This window comes from Lagopus muta, chromosome 1, assembly GCF_023343835.1.
Source record: "Lagopus muta isolate bLagMut1 chromosome 1, bLagMut1 primary, whole genome shotgun sequence".
NCBI classification, from domain to species: domain Eukaryota; kingdom Metazoa; phylum Chordata; class Aves; order Galliformes; family Phasianidae; genus Lagopus; species Lagopus muta.
In genome coordinates this window covers 192274911-192294923 of record NC_064433.1, presented here as the reverse complement: position 1 = coordinate 192294923, position 20013 = coordinate 192274911, and the positions used below count along the sequence as shown (strand labels likewise).

Genomic DNA, 20013 nt, shown 5'->3' with positions numbered 1-20013 from the left:
CTTCTTTGCCCTGGACTGATGAATCCGTGAAGATGCCTCCTTGAATCTGATGGCTGTGTGGGTGGAAAGAAGTACCTGGAATGGTCATAGAACCATAGAACCATAGAATCATTGAACCATAGAATCATTGAACCATAGAACCACAGAATCATGGAATCATAGAATCATAGAATCATAGAATCATAGGATCATAGGATCATAGGACTATAGGATCATAGAACCATAGAATCATAGAATCATAGAATCCCAGAATGGCCTGGGTTGCAAAGGACCACAATGATCATGTTGTGATCATGATGTGATTCTTCTGGAGGGAGGTGGAGGTGAACTGATCACAACCTGATCTCTAAATCGTAGAGTTGTGGGTTTCAAGGGTGGACAATTTGGCGGATAAGGAATTGGATGGATGGTTGTGGACAGAGGGTGGTGGTCAGTGGCTCTGTGCGCAGCTGGAGGTGGTGCTGAGCGGTGTCCCCAAGGGGTCCATCCTGGGAACGGTGCTCTTCAACATCTACTCTAATCCTTCATCTTGAAGCCCCATCTGGAGCACTGCACCCAGGTCTGGGCGTCCCGTCACAGGAAAGATGTGGAGGTGTTGGAATGGGAGCAGAGGAGGTCGCGGAGATGCTGCAAGGGCTGGAGCAGCTCTCCTGTGAGGAGTGGGGCTAATGAGAACACAGAGCATCTCACTGAGGGCATCATTCAAATGCTCGACTTCTTTTCTGCTTCTTCCCAATTCTCTCCCCCATCCCCAAGGACGGGGCAGTGAGCAAAGGGGCTGAGCTGCTGCAGGGTAACACCACAACCCCGTGGCTGCACTGCCTGGTGCTGCAGGCCCTGACATTGAGGTGTGGGGTCCTGGGCTGCCCTCCATCCGCAGAGCTGGGACGGGAGCACTCAGGGCTTGGCTGGGGGCTTTCCTTCCTTCCTTCCTTCCTTCCTTCCTTCCTTCCTTCCTTCCTTCCTTCCTTCCTTCCTTCCTTCCTTCCTTCCTTCCTTCCTTCCTTCCTTCCTTCCTTCCTTCCTTCCTTCCTTCCTTCCTTCCTTCCTTCCTTCCTTCCTTCCTTCCTTCCTTCCTTCCTTCCTTCCTTCCTTCCTTCCTTCCTTCCTTCCTTTTCGCTGCCAGAGTGGGAACACTCGCTGTGCCTTTCGCTTTCACTTACGGGAAAGGGAGTGGGACAGCCTGAAGGAGCTGATAAAGGGAGGAGGGGATAGTATACAGGGCTGTGCTCACCTGCTGTGCCCCTGCGCCGTTGCTGAGCAGTGCTGCACAGAGCTGGGCTCCTACATCCTTCTGCACATGGAGCACGTCCTTCTGGGCTGGGTGCTGCTGCTCGGCACCTGGACTGCTGCATCGGCCGCCAGCATTAAGAACAGCCAGATCAAGGAGGAGGCGATGGACATGGCCCCCAACTCCTTTGATGACCAGTACCAGGGCTGCAGACGCATGATGGAGGATGAGCTGGAGGAGCTGAACCACACCGAGTTCAACAACAGAACCTACGCTGAGGGCTGGCGTTCTGCCACCAAATTGTGGCAGAGCCGATCGGGTGATGCCACCAGCCCAGTGGTGTTGGGACGGGATCAGGCCATAGCTGTGCTGGCGTACACGATGGAGGGGAATCTGTACCGCGTCTTCAACAACGCCACGCTCACGGCTGGGAGCTCCCGGCAGCACTACCTGAGCTCCTACCCCTTCAAGACGCTGCATTTCCTCCTGAGCAGAGCCCTGCAGACCCTGTGGGAATCCCAGACCCAGCGATGCCACCACGTCTACCGCGGTGTCAATGGCACCCGATTCACAGCACAGCAAGGCCAGGTGGTTCGCTTCGGCAAATTCACCTCCACTTCCTTCCGCCCGGGGGTCGCTGAATGGTTTGGCCGGCACAGATTCTTCTTGGTGCAGACCTGCTATGGTGCGCCCATCAAGGACTTCTCTGCATACCCCGATGAGGACGAAGTCCTCATCCCACCTGCCGAGCAGTTTGAGGTCACCTGTATCACCAACATGACGGAAGGAAACTTCATCCTGCTCGAATCCCGGGGGATGAAGAGCAAGTACAACTGCGAGTTCGTGAAGGGTAAGGGCTGCAGTGCTCCAGAATGGGGAGCTTGGGTGGATCTGGGAAGTGAGGACCGGGGGTGTGGGGAGGCTGTGCAGGCTGTGGTCGTGGGGAGGTGGGGAGCTCGGCCAACGGGAAGCCCACGGGGAACTTGAGGCCAGGCCCCGCTGATGGCTGCAGCCCGGCAGCTCTGTGCTGGGGTTGCAGTGCAGTGGGAGCCTCTGTCTGTGCCGCGGCCCCGCAGCTCTCTCGGTCTCTTTGCAGAGAAAAGGTGCAAGGAGCGGCCGTGTGCTTTCAGTGCAGGTAAGAGGAGCCCCCGGCCCGCAGCCCCTGGCCCGGGCTGGGCACTGCTTGCAGCCCCCCACTGCTATTAACTGCCTGCCACCGTCCCCCCAGGCAGGAGCAGCCCCATGGAACCCCCACACCTCTGCGTGCTCCTCCTGGCAGTCGCAGCCCTGGCAGCCCTGGGGGAGCCCTGAGCTGCACCCCGCACTGCTGCCATCCCTTGGATCCAAACTCCTCTCCGTGACATTCCCATCAGCCCTGCTGGCCCCACGTCCTGCTCGAGCTTCTCACCAAAGCTTGTGCCACTGCCGCGACGGCTGCTGAAGACTGAGCAGATCTTTGCTTGCGGGTCCCGCCGTGCTCACCTCCACGGTGAGGTCACCTCCAAGCACCAAGCTGAGCTGCACGACCACACTGCCTTGCCCCCTCCCTGGAACGCAGCCCATGGGACCTGCACAGCAGGGTGTAGAGCAGCTCCCTACCCCTGCTACTCGCTACCCCCCCACTGCGGTCCCACTCCCCCCCTTCCCCTGCAGACCCCCGTGGCTTTGCAGAGCTCTAAGTTCCTCCAGCTCCCCGTGCTCCCAAATATCCACAAGTTCCCCAACAGCAGAGATGTTCCCTGCATGAGAGCCCTGCTGGCAGCCTGCACCCTCCTCGAGTTTCAAGTTGCAGGTGCTGTTTTTGCACTGGGAGTGGAGATGGACAAAGGCTTTTCCCTTACTTTTTTATGGTGACCTCCGTGGTCTCAAAGGGTGCAAAGAGGACTTCTCTGTCCTCATCAGGGTGGAAGGAGGAGTCTTGGATGGGGACAGCATGGCAGGGCTCCACGCAGAAGAAGGTGTCCAGGCCAAAGGACTCATCGACCTTCTTCTGGAGGCTGGAGGAGGGGAACTGGACAACGTGGACCATTGCTGTGCCATGAAGTGGGTGTTCCTGATGCTGGAGTAGATGTGGTGGCAGCGTTGGGCTGGGATTCCCACAAGGTCTGGCTCAGGAGGACGTGCGGTGTCTTGGAGAGGAAGGGAAACCCACATTGGCCCTTTTGGTGCCCGATGTGGGATCTGGAGGGCTGAGATAAGGGCAGAGCTGGCCAGGACCTGTTTGAGCAGTCAGAAATCCTCATCCCACCCTTTGAGTACGTTCAGGTCACCAACTTCAGCTACGTCAAAAGCAGAGCCCTCATCCATCTCCGTTCCCAGGAGAAGAGCAGCACCTCCAACTGCGAGCTTGTGAAGGCTCAGGGCTGCTGGTGGGGTGGCCAACAGGGGCTGGGGCACAGCCCCGGGCAGCTCTGTGCTCCCTGCGCTCTTCCAGCCACGGCTGGAGGGGATCAGGGGACAGATTGTGTGGCCCCATCCCCCTGGCGACATCATCGTGGAGTCATGGAAAGGTTTGGGTTGGAACGGACCCTAAAACCCATCCAATCCCCACCCCTGCCGTGAGCTGGGTGCCCCCACCTGCTCAGGCTGCCCAGGATCCCATCCATGACCATGGGCACCTCCAGGGATGGGGCACCCATGGCTTCCTTAAGCACCCTGCTCCAGGGCCTCACCACAGGGCCTCTGAGTGAAGATTTTCCCACTAACATCTAATCCAAATCTCCCTTTTTAGAAATATTTTGAACCATTCCCCTTGTCCTATCAAACTCGGTGCATGTTAAAGGGCGGACTCTCACCATAAGCTGTCTTTAATTAACGGAAATTCACAATTAGGTCTCATCATAAAATCACCAAATAGTCCAAGCTGGAAGGGACCAATAACAATCACCAAGTCCTTTGAGTTCCTTATCCCAAGGGGATTAATTCTCTTTTTTTTTATTTCCTCCTTTTCTGACTTTCAGTTCTTGACACATTAATGGCTCATGAGCTTACATCAACTCGCTTTGCAGTTCTGTTACATTACCAAGAACATTCAGTATTTGGAGAATCGTAGAATAGTAGAATTGTAGAAACATAGAAACATAGAATTGTAGAAACATAGAAACATAGAATCATGGAATCATAGAATCATAGAATCATGGAATCATAGAATCATAGAATCATGGAATCACAGAATCATAGAATCATGGAATCATGGAATCATAGAATCATAGAATCACGGAATCATAGAATCATAGAATCACGGAATCATAGAATCATGGAATCATGGAATCATGGAATCATGGAATCATAGAATCATGGAATTACAGAATCATAGAATCATAGAATCATAGAATCATAGAATCATGGAATCATAGAATCATAGAATCATGGAATCATGGAATCATAGAATCATGGAATCACAGAATCATAGAATCATAGAATCATAGAATCATGGAATCATAGAATCATGGAATCATGGAATCATGGAATCATGGAATCATAGAATCATAGAATCATGGAATCATAGAATCATGGAATCATGGAATCATGGAATCATGGAATCATAGAATCATGGAATCATGGAATCATAGAATCATGGAATCATGGAATCATGGAATCATAGAATCATAGAATCATAGAATCATGGAATCATAGAATCATGGAATCATGGAATCATAGAATCATAGAATCATGGAATCATGGAATCACAGAATCATAGAATCACGGAATCATAGAATCATGGAATCATGGAATCATGGAATCATAGAATCATAGAATCATGGAATCATAGAATCATGGAATCATGGAATCATAGAATCATAGAATCATGGAATCATAGAATCATAGAATCATAGAATCATGGAATCATAGAATCATAGAATCATAGAATCATGGAATCACGGAATCACGGAATCATAGAATCATAGAATCATGGAATCATGGAATCATGGAATCATAGAATCATAGAATCATGGAATCATGGAATCATGGAATCATAGAATCACGGAATCACAGAATCATAGAATCATGGAATCATAGAATCATAGAAGCATAGAATCGTAGAATCGTAGAATCATAGAAACACAGAATAATGAAAACATAGAATCATAGGATTGTAGAATCATGGAAGCATGGAATTATAGAATCATAGGATCATAGAATCACAGAATCATGGAATCATAAGATCGTAGGATCATAGAATCATAGAACCATAGAATCATGGAATCATAGAATCATGGAATTGTAGAATCCTAGAATCATAGAATCATGGAATTGTAGAATCGTAGCATCATAGACAACAGAACCATAGAACCATGGAATGGGTTGAGTTGGAAGGGACCACCAAGACCATTCATTTCCAACCTTCCTGCCCTGGGCAGGGTTTGCCAACCTCTGCCATGTAGATTCATGCAGGACCTCCTATCCTGGGGCACGTTTAATATCTTTGCTTGGAGTTTTGGTTTTAGAGCTGATCCAAAACAGCACAAGATTCAGCCCTCATTAAGCAAGATGCATACATCCTTCACTCTAACCTCATACACAGCTCCTGCAAAGCCAAAAACTCGTGTTTAACGTGGCTGTGTCCCTGCTGTGGGCTCACAGCTGTAATCCCAAGTGCCATTTCCAGGAGGCCTTCTTCTGAAGGGAGTTTTTCAGCTCCCTCCACTTCATCCCCCTCCACTTCATCCCCCTCCAGCTCTTTATGACAATAAGCTTTGCTTTTCATTTTTTTTCATCAAGCCAGAGCAAACAGCTTCTAAACTAATGGGCAGCCCTCTTACAGGAGGAAGTGGGATAAAATGTCTTTTCCAAAGGAAAAAAATGAGGTTCACATACTCGGAATGCACTGTAACGCAGTGGGTGAGACTGTCGCAGCAAGACTGAGTGCTGCATCCCTAAAGTTTGCTGGCCTCTTCAATCCACGCATCCATCAGTGTCTGGAAATAAAGCAACAACCAACAGGTCATAAAGGAAGTAGGAAAAAGCATGGATTTGTTACCAAAGAAAAGCTTTCTAGGAAGGTTGGAATAGATTGACTTCATCGCAGGTTGGTGAGGAAAATTTGGGAATAAAAGCATGTTTTCCTTGAAAGTGCCAGTCATTCTATGCTCCCAAACACTGGGACCCTCCATGGAAACTGTCTCAGGATTGGGAGCTGGCTTAAAGATTTCTTTTACTGAAGGACAACATTGCTTGTGCAATGCTGTGGCCAGAATAGTTCACTCGCATGCCAAAATTGCAATGGAGTCCACTTGACGTAGGGTTTATCAGTGCTGCGACAGCCAACAAGTCAACAAAATCAATTAACAGAACCAGCGATGGAACTGACAGTGACTGTGAAGTGTAAACGATGGCAATTTACTTGCAAATTAGTCAGCTCCCCTTGGTTGTTAGCTCTGTTTTGACTCAAGCACACACACCTGCACGTTTTCAGCATTTTTCCTTCCTCACGTAGAACAGCAGTGCTGTAGAACAGTACAGACCCCAGACCCCATCTCTTACATTAGCAAATATTGCTGGAGTGTGATGCTTCCAAAGGCAGAGCTCGAGGAGCTCTTCTGAGCCCACATCTGTGGCTCTAAATTACGTTCTTTAACAGGCATGCAGTGGCAAAGCTTAAGCTTTTCCCTCTTCTTCGAATACCACACAGAAGTTGAGCATTTAGCCCTGCACTTGCAACCCTTTCATCTGTCAGTGAGACATCTTTGCTCACTTGAGTGGTTTTGCAATGAGCTAATACCCCACAGCGGTATAAAAAAGGAGTGTTTGGCTCAATCTAAGGCAGAGGTAGGAATTACAGTTAGCCACAAGGCCATGGCTTCCTTTCCCAAAGGCTGCAGCACGCCAAAACATGAGAAAAGGCTACTAAATGATCTCGGTCGTGCACTACAGTTAGACCCTCTCCGCAAGGGCGCCATCCCTTGTGTCTCAAATTGGGCGAGAAGCGTGCCAACATGGGAACGTGGTGCCACACAACAGAGGAAGCCTCCAACTACGCTTGGAATCATAGAATCGTTAAGGTTGGAAAAGATCTTGGAGATCCCCAAATCCAACCCCAACCCATCCCTCCTGCCTGCTGACCGCATCCCTCAGTGCCGCACCTCCGTGGTTCTTGAACATCTCCAGGGCTGCTGACCTCCCCACTCCCTGGGCGGCCGTGCCAATGTATTTTCACTCCCTGAGAATAAATTGTTCCCAATATCCAACCTCTTTCCCTGGTTTTGAGCTTATTTCATGCCAGCTGGCATAAGATATCTTTCCAGTAACTCTCCTTGGCTTGCACTGTTACGCAGACAGAGGTTTTTCAACATTTACCTTGGGTGATAAAGGTGATGCCGTCATCTTCCAAACTGTGCAGACAGATGGCATTGGCTTTTCTGTGGTTAAACATGCAAACGATGCTTTCCCAGGGCATCAGCAAATGACACAGCGCCCAACGTGACGCTGAGATCTGCAGGACTGCTCCAACGTGACCAAAGCTCCAAGAAGTCACCACCCTCCCCAGGTTCAACTTGCAAATACTTAGTCAAAATAATCCACCCAAGCCTTATTAATTAGCAAAGCAATTACTTTAAGCCCGAAAGGGATGATTATTTCTCTCATGCTCAGCCCCCATCTGTGTCATTTTCCTCCTTTTCACGTTGAATGCTGATGTGGGTGAGGAAGTGTTGCACGTAACCTGTCAGAGCTGATGGAAATCAAACGTGAAATGGAAACCTCATCCCTGGTTTTCCTTAGAAATTGTGTAAAATGAGGCCAAACCCCCGACCAGCACAGGCTGGAAATCTGCAGGGACTTTTAATACCATCATTAATAAATTAACACGGGATTTGCTGAGTTGGAGGCTTATCTGCGTGCAAGTAACTGATATTATTTCCTAAGCAAAGTCACTGTTTCAAGAAAGTCCCTCGATTTCATAAACAATTTTATCGTCCCAATTATGGTATTCTTCTTTTCACACCTCTGGGCTAAAAACTGGGAGGAAAACCCAACCAACAAAGCAAACAAAAAACCCCAAAACCAACAAAACAAGACCAAATTTCATCCCAGAAATCAAGTTTTGACCTTTCAAAGTGAAGGTGGTAATTTCAAAAGCAACGCGCACACAGACTGTAATGAACCAGGAGCCAGGAGGTGAACAAAACTGATACAACAGGTCCCAAATGACCACGTTTAAGCCTCCTGATCTCAACAATTACTCACCTCATTGGGGACAGCCAGGTACAGGAGTCAAACTCTGGGATCACAGTGCTTGAAACTTCAGCTGGAGGTATCAAGGTTTATCGGGCACCCAGACACAGGATGACCCCATTGGGGGAAAGCTTTGGGAAGAGTCCCCCCGCCCATTAATGATGGGATGGAGTTTGTTGCCTCTGTTTTTCAGTCCCAAGAGGTGTTTTGGGAAATGGCAGACCGTGAGCAGAGAGATGGTGGAGGATGGAAGAGCACGGCTTGAGAGCACAGATGGTCATTGAACTCTAGAAAACACGACTCCTTTATTCATTTTTTGTTATTTCATTTTTCAATGGGTTCAGCCATGCATGCTAAGTGCAGTGCAGGTACAACATACACCAATGTAGCATCAATATTTCACGGTCTCCAGTGATAGAGGTGAATGAAGACGCCCTCCAATGGGGAAGGTCTTCCTGCTGAGGACATCCTCACCAGCACCCACGGCCCTGCTGGAGGCCGCACGGGGCCACGTGGAGGACAGGACAGGAGTTTCCAGTGCTTCAGCCCTTGGGCTGGTGGGAACTGGCATTTCCAGTGCTGCAGTGCGCTGGGGACAGGCGTTCCCAGTGCTGCTGTTGGGGCAGTGGGGCGGGCGTTCCTGGCGGAGCGGTGAGGTGGCAATCCTGGTGTGCTGGTGGAACGATGGGGATGAGTGTTTCAAGCGTGGCCACCTACACTGGGCAAGCGTTCCCAGTGCTGCAGGGCACCGTGGGCACCGGTGGTCCCTGTAGGGTGTGGGGACAGGACTGGAGAACCCAGTGCTGCGTGGTATGTGGACGTGGTAGAGGGGTGGTGGGGATGGACCTCCTGCCTGGGATGGAGGTTGTGTAGGTGGAATGGGATCGAAGTGGGTGCTGCAGAGAGGGCTGCATCTGGCTTTGGTGTGTTGGTGTTAGTGTTGGCATGATGCGGGATGGGTCAATGCAATATGAAGTGGGTTGGTGTGATGGGGGGTGGGTTGGTGGGCTGTGGGTTGGGTAGCATGGCGTGGGGTGAGTTGGCATCATGTAGGGTGGGCTGGCATGACACAGGGTGAGTCGGTGTAATGTGGTGTGGGTTATTTTGTTGTAGGATGGGTTGGCATGATGTAGGATGGGTCAGTGTAACGTTGGGTGGTTTGGTGTGTTGTAGGGTTAGTTGGCATGATGTAGGATGGATCAACGTAATGTGGGGTGGGCTGATGTGCTGTGGGGTGCATTGGTATGTTGTGGGGTGGGTTGGCATGATGTCGGGTGGGTTGGTACGATGTAGGGTGGGTTGGTATGATGTAGGGTGGGTCAATGTAATGTTGGGTGGTTTGGTGTGTTGTAAGGTGGGTTGGCACAATGTGGGATGAATTGGCATGATGTAGGATGGGTCGGTGTAATGTGGGGTGGGTTGGTGTGTTGTAGGGTGGGTTGGCACAATACGGGATGAATTGGCCTGGTATAGGATGGGTCAATGTAATGTGGGGTGGGTTGGTGTGTTGTAAGGTGGGTTGGCAAAATGTGGGATGAATTGGCATGATGTAGGATGGGTCGGTGTAATGTGGGGTGGGTTGGTGTGTTGTAGGGTGGGTTGGCACAATGTGGGATGAATTGGCATGATGTAGGATGGGTCGGTGTAATGTGGGGTGGGTTGGTGTGTTGTAGGGTGGGTTGGCACAATATGGGATGAATTGGCATGATGTAGGATGGGTTGGTGTAATGTGGGGTGGGTTGGCATGGTGTGGGGTGAGTTGGTGTGTTGAAGGGTGGGTTGGCATGATGTAGGCTGGTCAGTGTAATGTGGGGTGGGTTGGTGTGTTGTGGGTTGGGTTGGCATGATGTAGAGTGGGTTGGTACGATGTAGGATGGGTCAATGTAATGTGGGGTTGGTGTGTGTGCTATGGGGTGGGTTGGCACAATGTGGGATGAATTGGCGTGATGTAGGATGGGTCAATGTAATGTGGGGTGGGTTGGTGTGATGTAGGGTGGGCTGTGTGTTGTGGGTTGGGTTGGCATGATGCAGGGTGGGTTGGCGTGATGTAGGGTGAGTTGGTACGACGTAGGATGGATCAGTGTAATGTGGGGTGGGTTGGTGTGTGTGCTGTGGGGTGGGTTGGCACAATATGGGATGAATTGACGTGATGTAGGATGGGTCGATGTAATGTGAAGTGGGTTGGTGTGCTGTGGGGTGGGTTGGCATGGTGTGGGGTAGGTTGGCATAACATAGGGTAGGTCAGTGTAACGTGGGGTGGGTTGGCATGATGTAGACTGGTCAGTGTAATGTGGGGTGGGTTGGTGTGCTATGGGGTGGGTTGGCATGGTGTGGGGTGGGTTGGTGTGTTGTAGGTTGGGTTGGCATGATGTAGAGTGGGTTGGTAGGATGTAGGATGGGTCAATGTAACGTGGGGTGGGTTGGTGTGCTGTGGGGTGGGTTGGCACAATGTGGGATGAATTGGCATGATGTAGGATGGGTCAGTGTAATGTGGGGTGGGTGGTGTGCTGTGGGGTAGGTTGGCATGATGTCGGGTGGGTCAATGTAACGTGGGGTGGGTTGGCATGATGTAGACTGGTCAGTGTAATGTGGGGTGGGTTGGCATGATGTAGGGTGGGTTGGTACAATGTAGGATGGGTCAGTGTAATGTGAGGTGGGTTGATGTGATGTAGGGTGGGCTGGTGTGTTGTGGGGTGGCTTGGCACGATGTAGGGCAACTTGGGGTCACGCAGGGCAGGCTGCCACACTGGGGCGTGCGACAAGCTGCAATATAGGTGGGGTGGGCTGGCGTCACGTGGGACGCCCCGCTCCCAACAGGCCCGGCCCGCTGAGGCCCCAGGCCGCTCCCCGTTGCCATGGCGACCGCTCCCCCCTCCCACCCGCACCGCGCCAGCAAAATATTTTCGTCCCACCACGTGATATAAACAGCTCCCTCCACCACGTGACGGAGAGCGAGCGACGTCAATCAAAACTGCCGCCTTCCAATCAGCAACCTCTCCTTCCGGTGTCGTCCCGCCTACCGGAAGTCGGCTCGCCAATCGGCGCCGGGTCCCTTTCCAACGGTTTGACAGAGGCAGCGGAGTGAGGTGCTGATTGACGTGGCTCTCGACCTATCACAATTCAAAAGCTCGCCCGGCCTCCCGCCTCGTTGGAGCTCTGACCAATGAGCGGGCACGCAGACCACTAGCTCCCGCCTCCTCCTCGCCCGCCCCTCAGCACTGCGGTAATATGGCTCCGTAGCGAGCGGCCCAGCTTAGTGCTGCTGCCGCCATTAACCCTTGGGTGTCCGGCGGCGGGGGGGCGGCCCGGCGGGCTCAGGCGCTGCCCGGCCGTTGCCCTGCCGTGAGGATGAGCTCGGCCGCCGGCCCCGCCGCCCTACCTCCGGGCTCCGCCACCAGGGCCTTGCATGTGGAGCTGCCCTCGCAGCAGGTAGGGCGGGCTGGGGGCTCCTGAGGGGACGGAAGGGTAGGAGGGGGGGGAATGAAGGGGCTCTGAGGGAAAGTGCGGGCTTTGTGAAGTGTATGGCGTTCCCTTCAGGTGAGGTTGGGGCTGCACTGAGGTGAAGGGGGAATGCCTGAGGTGTGGGGGTCCCTTGAGGTGAAAGGTGGGATCTCTGAATTGTGGGGTTCTCTGGATGTGAAAGAGGGACTCCTCTGGGTTGTAGGGTCCCTTGAAATGAAGGGGAGCTTTCAGGAGAGGTGGTGTTCTCTTGGGGTGAAGAGGTGTTCTCTTGGGGTGAAGAGGGCTTCTCTGAGGTGTGAGGATCCCTTGAGGTGGAGGGAGGGTTCTCTAGGGTATGGGGCCTCCTCGAGGGTGCACGGGGGTCTCTTGTGAGGTGTGGGGCCCCCTTGAGGTGAATGAGGGACTCCTATGAGGGATGGGCTCCTCCCTTGAGGTGCTTGGGGGTCTCTTGTGAGGGTTGGGGCTCTCTTAAGCTGAATGGAGATCTCCTGTGAAGGATGGTGTCCCCTTGAGGTGCATGGGGGTCTCCTGTGAGGATTGGGGCTTCCTTGGGATGCATGGGGGTCTCCTGTGAGATGTGGGGCCCCCTTGAGGTGCATGGGAGACTCCTGTGGGGGTTGGGACTCCCTTGGGATGAATGGGGGTCTCCTATGAAGGATGGGCTTCCCTTGAGGTGCGTGGGGATCTCCTGTGAGGGTTGGGGCTCTCTTAAGCTGAATGGAGATCTCCTGTGAAGGATGGTGTCCCCCTGAGGTGCATGGAGGTCTCCTGTGAGGATTGGGGCCCTCTTGGGGTGAATGAGGAACTCATGTAACAGTTGAGGTTCCCTTGAGGTGCATGGGGGTCACCTGTGAGGGTTGGGGCTTCCTTGAGTTGAAGGGGGGGTTTCCTGTGAGTTTGGGGCTCCCTTGGGATAAATGGGGGTCTCCTGTGAAGGATGGGCTTCCCTGGAGGTGCATGGGGGTCTCCTGTGAGATGTGGGGCCCCCTTGAGGTGCATGGGGGTCTCCTGTGAGATGTGGGGCCCCCTTGAGGTGCATGGGGGTCTCCTGTGAGATGTGGGGCCCCCTTGAGGTGCATGGGAGGCTCCTGTGGGGGTTGGGGCTCCCTTGGGATGAATGGGGGTCTCCTATGAAGGATGGGCTTCCCTGGAGGTGCATGGGGGTCTCCTGTGAGGGTTCGGGCCCCCTTGAGGTGCATGGGGGTCTCCTGTGGGGGTTGGGGCTCCCTTGGGATGAATGGGGGTCTCCTGTGAGGGTTGGGGCTCCCTTGGGATGAATGGGGGTCTCCTGTGAGGGTTGGGGCCTCCTTGAGGTGCATGGGGATCTCTTGTGAGGGTTGGGGCTCTCTTAAGCTGAATGGAGATCTCCTGTGAAGGATGGTGTCCCCTTGAGGTGCATGGGGGTCTCCTGTGAGGTTTGGGGCTCCCTTGGGATGAATGGGGGTCTCCTGTGAGGGATGAACTTCCCTTGAGGTGATCACTGAGAGGCTTTCCGAGTCCTGTAATATTCCCTTGAGGTGATGGGATGGCATCCTGAGGTATGGGGGTCCCTTTGTTGAAGGGGGCCTCCTATGGACTGTGTGGTACCTTGAGATGAAGGGGGGGTCTGCCTGAGGTGTGGGGATCCCTTGGAATGAAGAGGTGGGACTCCTCAAAACAAGGAAACCATCCCCAAGGTGTCGGAGTGGAGTTCCCTGCAGGATGGAGGTGCCCTAAAGGCAATCCCTGAGCTGACACAGCGATGTTCCTGAGTTGTGGGGTTTTTAGTGCCGTTCCTTTGGGCTGCAGATGGGAGTGTGAGGTCCCCTTTGTATTGGGGTCTGTGCCTATATCAGAGAGCTGAGGGTGTTTTCTTTATAGAGATGCTTTGTACAGACAGGAGCTGGGACTTGCAATATGCTAACACCCAGATAAATTGGCTTTTATTTTGGGCTAGCTGGGGGGGGAGCAGTGAGGTGCCCACTTGTGCCGTGCCTTTTAGCGAGGTGGAGGCTGAGCACAGCTCAAGAGTATATTCCAAAAAGCAGTGAAATGTTCCCTCCCCATCACATCCTTCCTCCAGCAAACTGTTTTTCCTGTTTGCTGATGTTTGGCTTTTGGTTTACTGGGCAACCATCCTGCTTACATGACTGGTTTAATTTTGGAGAGCGTTAGGCTCAGGGTTAAGTGAGGTAGTCCAGGCTCTGCAGGAGGGTTTAGCAATCTGTATCAAACAGTCTGTGTCCTTTTCCCCTCCTGCATGGCTTTTGTTGTATGGTTCCCATCAGCTTCAAGAGTGTTGCTGGGAGGGGAATAACAACATCCGTGCTTTTGCTTTCCTTTAGAAGCCTTTCACGATGTGATTCTGCACTGGAAGTTTTGGTTCAGTGTCTCTGTGCTGAAGTAGGCACGTGATCTGAATGGCTTCAGCTTTGTGCTCCCAGGTGTTAAAATGAAGCAGCGTGAGGGGGGGGGAGGAATCAAGAGATGTCAGCTTGAAAATGAAGCTGTAACTGCTGCAGGGGTAAGAGGGCAGAGTGGAGACGGCTGTTGGCCACGGGAGCAGAGCGAGCACCGACTCTGAAGCGTGGGCCTGTTGTGTGTTAACGAAGGAGAAGATTGGTTTTGTTTTGGATGATCTTTGCAGGCTGCTGAGGGCCGTTCAGGAGATCACATACGGCCCTTTCTCCCTGCTAAATCTTTGCTTCTTTCCCAAGCTTGTGCAAGAACCAGGCGAACGCTGCAGGGAGAAAGCCTGAGTTATTAGTCATTGGGCTTCATTTGTGAAAGTGAGACCAAAACAGCCTGTTCTTTTTTTTTTCTCTGGTAGCAGAAAGGTTTGTTGGAGTTTATAGGAACAGAAACTCAATCTTCAATTACAGGCTGTTGCAGTCAGGTAAATATTTGGTTTATGAGGGGTGCCTGTGTAGAAATGTGAATTGTAGCAAGTCTAAGACAAAGTCTGAAGCCTTGTTCTGCTGTGTGCTCTGCAGGTACCCAGAGAGTGTATCTGTGTGCTGTGTCAGTGCTTGCCATCAAATCAAGGAGCTCTGAAGCTGCAGCCTGATATGCTGGTAGCAAATTATCTGTTCACTGCATTATCTGAGCACAGAAGCCTGTTGCTGAATTGCACAGCGCTTTGCCTCCAAGGGGCCATCATCCTGCAGGTGTTTTGCTGCAGGAAGAAGGAAAGGAAAAGTCATTTAAGTTTATTGCAGCACCTGGATAATGCAGAAATCTGTCTGATCTGGGTATGGTGCTGCGTGGCATGGGGTAATTGTTTTGTACCTGCTGGCACAGAACGCGGTGCAGTGATGTGTTGCAGCAGGCAGTGCTGTGCAGAACACCCAGTGCTGTGTTTTTTGAGTTCCGAGGATTTGGAAGGCGTTCTGAGTCACGGTTGTAAATCCCCCTGAAGAAGAACACGCTTCAAATCTGTGAGCTTGAAGGGAATGCTGCCTGAGGTGTCAAAGGTATGGGTTTACTCTTACCATAGAGTCATAAAGTGGCTTGGGTTGGAGGGAGCTCAAGGCTCACGAAGCTCCAACCCCCCACCAATGCAGGGCCACCAACCTCCCCATCTCACAGCAGCCCAGGCTGCCCAGGGCCCCATCCAACCTGGCCTTGAACACCTCCAGGGATGGATGGGGCATCACAGCCTCTCTGGGCAGCTGTTCCAGCACCTCACTACTCTCATAGCACAGAACTTCCCCCTGACATCCAACCTCAACCTTCCCTCCTTCAACTCCAAACCATTCCCCCTTGTCCTGCTGCCATCTCCCTTTTCACAGAGCTGACTCCCCTCCTGTCTGCAGGCTCCCTTTAGGTACTGAGGTCACCCTGCAGCTTCTCTTCTCCATGCTGAACGAGCCCAGCTCCCTCAGCCCGTCTTTGCAGGGAGGTGTTGCAGCCCCCTGATCATCTCTGTGTCTCCTCTGGCCCCTCTCCAACAGCTCCCTGTCTCTCTTGTACTGGGGGCTCCAGCCCTGGGCACAGTGCTGCAGGTGGGGCCAAGAGCAGAGTAGAGGGGAGCAATCACCTCCCTGTCCCTGCTGGCCACCCCTTTGCTGATGGAGCCCAGGATCCCTTTTGCTTTCTGAGCTGCTACTTCAAAGCATTGATTTCTTCTTCATCATCTCTTCCTGATGCAAGGAAGCCCAGCATGTCATGAAAACTTTCCAGTCCTCTTGTTGTATGTAGTTCAAAGGAATGGGGGCGGGGGACCCAAACCTCTCAAACTTCATAATCTAGAGAGAAGATTTTGCTAAAACAATGTGGTTTAAGCATAGAGAGGCCAGTCACACTGCAGTCAAATGATTCGTTGGATGTTATTCTGCTAATTGCTGGCCTAAACAGCTGTCATGTGTGGCTGCTCAGAGACAGCAGGGCCAGTCAGTCTTCTTGGGCTTCCAGCACTTCAAACTTCTCCTTCAAGAGGAAATGGATGAACTTTTCCTATCAGTTCCAACATCAGTCCAAAGCTTTTGATGGTCTGTGAGACGGTGTTTGAAGACCTGCAATCCTGATCCTGGGTGGGCTGCTGTGCATCAACTGTGCTGATGCATTAATACTTGGGAATTGTAGGGAAAAAAACTGTGTGTGTGTGTGAAATATACAGTGAAGGGGGTGTTGTCATACACACAAAGTGATTTCCAGTCTGTGGTTCAGGTCTATGTCTGTGTTCTCTTACCTGTCTTGCTAACCAGCATGTGAGTCATCTGGAGGTGTGGTTGCTTTTGGGTGGAGCATCTCAGAAATAAGGGATAGAGCCATTTTTAGAAAGTGATAAAAAGGTCCCCTGTTCTATTAGCGTGATAAAGGTGAATTATGGAGGGTGGGGGAGGAGGGCAAGCAAAAACACAGTGTGGGTTCTGGTGCAGTAGAGGAGTGGAATGTGTAACAGCTCAGTGCTGCTTTGGCTCGGATGGAATAGCGCTTCAGAAGTGCTGCCTCACTCCCAGGTGATGTGACTGCACACCAGCCATCAGCTGCTTGAATATCTGCCAGTTGGAAGGTTGAAAGCTTGCTCTGTTTGTGCTGCTCGTTTTACTGCCCTGACTGATGATCAGGTGTTCTTCTGAAGATCAGCTGCAACTCACTTCCAAATTAGAGGGAGAAAGCAACGTGTGATGCTTGCACTGTACCTAAGATGTTTCCCTGTAATGGGGCTAAGCAGCTCTTCCGTATTTAGAAAGAGAGATGGAGTAAAAGCCATCTGTTACAGGCACTGACATGAGATGTGTCTCTGCACGGCCATGAATGCTGTTAGACATGCAGCTAACCCAGTATCTTTTGTTTTTCAGCTCAGAGATGTCTGTTGTCAGATGGGGAGAGTTTCTTTGGATGGAGCAGCAAAGCGTTCAGCCACAAAGCAGGCGCGTGGCGTTGAGCTAAACTTTGCAAGGATGTTCTCTGGCCTCTGTTTGCTTCCAGTTTGGGACCTGTAACCGTTTGGAGTTGGGTGGGTTTGAAGTGCCTGAGTGCTCAGCATACGAGCTTGAGTCTGAGAGCAGTTCAGGGCTCATAGGACTGAGGTTAGAGGTGGGTGAGCCTCGTGGGGCTTCCTTGTGCCACCTAAACTCCAGCTAAGTGCAGAGCATCCTCTTTCTTTGTACCCAGAGCTGCTGTGGACTTGTCAGGCTGGATGCACGCCACGTTCATGAGCTGCACGTTGGGATTTCCAGCAGCTGAATGAAACAGTGCTGTGGCCAGTGTGTCTTTTCTGTCATCCCATTCTGTTATCCCCACCCCATCCTTGTTTAACAGGCAAAACTCCCTGGTTTTCAGTACTGAAGATGAAAACCACACTTAGGAAAAGAAAAACTGCAGTTGGCCAAATAAAACGTTGCAGCTGAACCCTAAGTGGTCAAAAGAAAATCCCTCCAAAGGTTCTTAGAATGTGAAACCACGTGGTAATCTTTCTTTTTTTAATCCATAACCTGGTTGCAGCCTGGTTGCAGTCCTCATCGCAGCCTATCAATACCTGAAGGGAACCTACACCCAGGAGGGGAGTAAACTCTTCAAAAGGATTGACAATAGCAGGACTAGGGGAAATGGTTTGAAGTTGAAGGAGGGAAGATTTAGGTTGGATGTTAGGGGGAAGTTCTTTACTAGGAGAGTGGTTAGGCCCTGGAACGGGCTGCCCAGGGAGGTTGTGGATGCCCCGTCCTTGGACGTGTTTAAGGCCAGGTTGGACGGGGTCCTGGGCAACCTGATCTGAATGTGGATGTTTGGTGGCCCTGCCAGGCAGGGGGGTTGGAACTGCATGATCCTTGGGGTCCCTTCCAACCCGGGTGATTCTGTGATTCTGTTGCTTGTAATGGAAATAGAGTGAATTCCAAGGCTGTGAAGGTCCCTTTCAGGTTTGTTCCCTCCCTCTATAGTTCTTACAGTGAAGAAATGGGCAGCTCTATGAGAAATCTTCCCCCTGAGCCACGTGATGGCTGCGCATCTACCAGTTTTTCAGCTAAAAGAATGTTGCCAAAAGCATCTTTCTTTTTGGAAGCAGCTCTGTAACAGCTGTTGTTACACCTTCCACTGAGCAACGTGAAAACGAATCTGCCTCTTCAGTGCTTTGCTTCCTCTTTCCTACCAACTGCGCTGGGGAAGATGTGAGCAGAGGATGGAAAGTGTTGCCTTCGAGCGTTGCTTTCACTTCTCTTTGGTTTGTGCTGCCTCCAGTCCTGTGTCAGTGTTTGGAGAACTGCTCCATCAAAGCGCTGCAGGAGCGATGCAGTGATGGATGCTGCGCTTCCTCCAGCTTCTGGTGTTTGTTGGAGGCATCCCACTTAGGGGGGAATAGTTGCAGTGACTGGAAGTGCAGCCCAAAAGGTTGGCTGTTAATCTGGTGGTGGGTTTTTTGGCTTTCTGCAGTGCTTCCCAAGCAGTGCAGGAGTGTTTCCTGGACTGAATGATCTCTAGGTATCTTAGAGAGCTGTAATAAATCGATTTTGATGCTTTATTTGGGGTATAGAGGGGATGGAGGGTGTTTGGGTGACGTTCTTAACTGAGTGAAGGGAAGGTCGTGTTGGTGACTGAAGGCTCATTCCACATTTAGGAAGAGATGCTTACTGCTCTGCTCTTGGTTTGTCACCCAGTAAGATCATAGACATTAATATGCTTCAGGTTAATATTAATCAGCACGTATGCTTTGCTTGTGTAATGTGGCACTTGCCTAAAATCAAGGGGTTCTGGGAGGCCAGAAGTGCCTTTGCTTTGGTTTCGTTGACACTTTATTCCACAAAGCACTTCTTGGATTCCATGTGTTGTTTGGTTTGCTGGGGTCGTTCCCATAGCTAATAAGGACTAATGCTGTGTTGCCAGAGGTGATGGTAAGAGGTTTAAGGGACTCCTCTGAGCTGTCTGCTATAATGTGCTCCTTGTTAATGAGCTGGGGCTTGCATCTCTTCCTCTCTTTGCATCATTCCCTCTTGCATCAAAGAAGCAGTTATGGGTTATTTACTCCTCTTGCAAGGGACTGAATATTTGTCTATACACACTCAGGAAAAATGACAGTAAGGATGGATAGCATTTCTAGCTGCTGCTTCCAAGTCTTAGCTGAAGAGTTTTTAGGCTGTTTCATCTTCCTGCATTGGTGAGCACAGATCAGTTCAGGGTGTGCAAGGAAGAAGGGTGAAGATGCAGAGGACTTTGTGAAGCGTGGATGCTCTGAGCTCACCTCACGTATTGATTCTGTTCTTTGATGTCTCCTTGGTTCTGAGCTCTGAGAAACTGATGTAGATTCTCTCTATGAGGTTAAAGAGTGCAAAGAGAAGCTTTCTTGCTGCTGCTGTTGCTGTTTTAACTTGTTTTAGAGTTGTTGTGCCACAGACTGGCACGTTTTGTTGAATGTAACCTTGACTTCAGATGTTGCTGTTCTTCAGTTCCCTGTTCAGATAATGAGACTCCACGCTAAGTGCAGTTTTTCTCTTGGTTGTGTCTCCGTGGGCCATCTCAAATCCAAAGGCTTTGCTTACTCTTCCTCCTTTGCTTTCTCCCTGCATCGCTTACAGAAGCTTCAGTGTCCTTTGGACAAAGTCTTTGTGCTGCCTGCCCTTGTAGAGCCTCTCAGTGCAGAAACAGGAGGAGCTGTGGCAGAGGATGAATCTCTGGAAGCCTTTATTGAGCTACAGCATGCTCAGGTGAAACTTCAGAGGTCCATTTTCCAC

At 51.2% G+C, this 20013-nt stretch overlaps 2 protein-coding genes and 1 long non-coding RNA gene across 11 annotated transcripts in view; all 3 read left to right on the top strand.

Moving 5' to 3' along the window:
• Positions 1 to 1300: 1300 nt before the first annotated feature.
• Positions 1301 to 4332, top strand: LOC125696273 (erythroblast NAD(P)(+)--arginine ADP-ribosyltransferase-like). Its single transcript, XM_048951751.1, has 3 exons — positions 1301 to 2081; positions 2328 to 2366; positions 2460 to 4332. The coding sequence occupies exons 1-3, from the start codon at positions 1301 to 1303 to the stop codon at positions 2540 to 2542; spliced, it is 903 nt and encodes a 300-aa protein (XP_048807708.1). The 3' UTR covers positions 2543 to 4332.
• A 7282-nt stretch (positions 4333 to 11614) lies between these two features.
• The window catches only part of UVRAG (UV radiation resistance associated), an 89802-nt gene continuing 81403 nt past the window's right edge, over positions 11615 to 20013 (top strand). For all 9 annotated transcript variants that reach the window (XR_007378217.1, XR_007378224.1, XR_007378218.1 and 6 more), the window contains exon 1: positions 11615 to 11833. Coding sequence is in view for 6 of the 9 variants with exons in the window: in XM_048951533.1 (XP_048807490.1) it covers positions 11753 to 11833 (81 nt within the window). In the remaining 3 variants the exon portion in view is untranslated. The remainder of the gene's footprint in view (positions 11834 to 20013) is intronic.
• LOC125696387 (uncharacterized) lies at positions 12202 to 12827 on the top strand. The gene is made up of 3 exons (XR_007378336.1): positions 12202 to 12299; positions 12460 to 12509; positions 12590 to 12827. It is a non-coding gene; the product is annotated as an uncharacterized LOC125696387 (long non-coding RNA).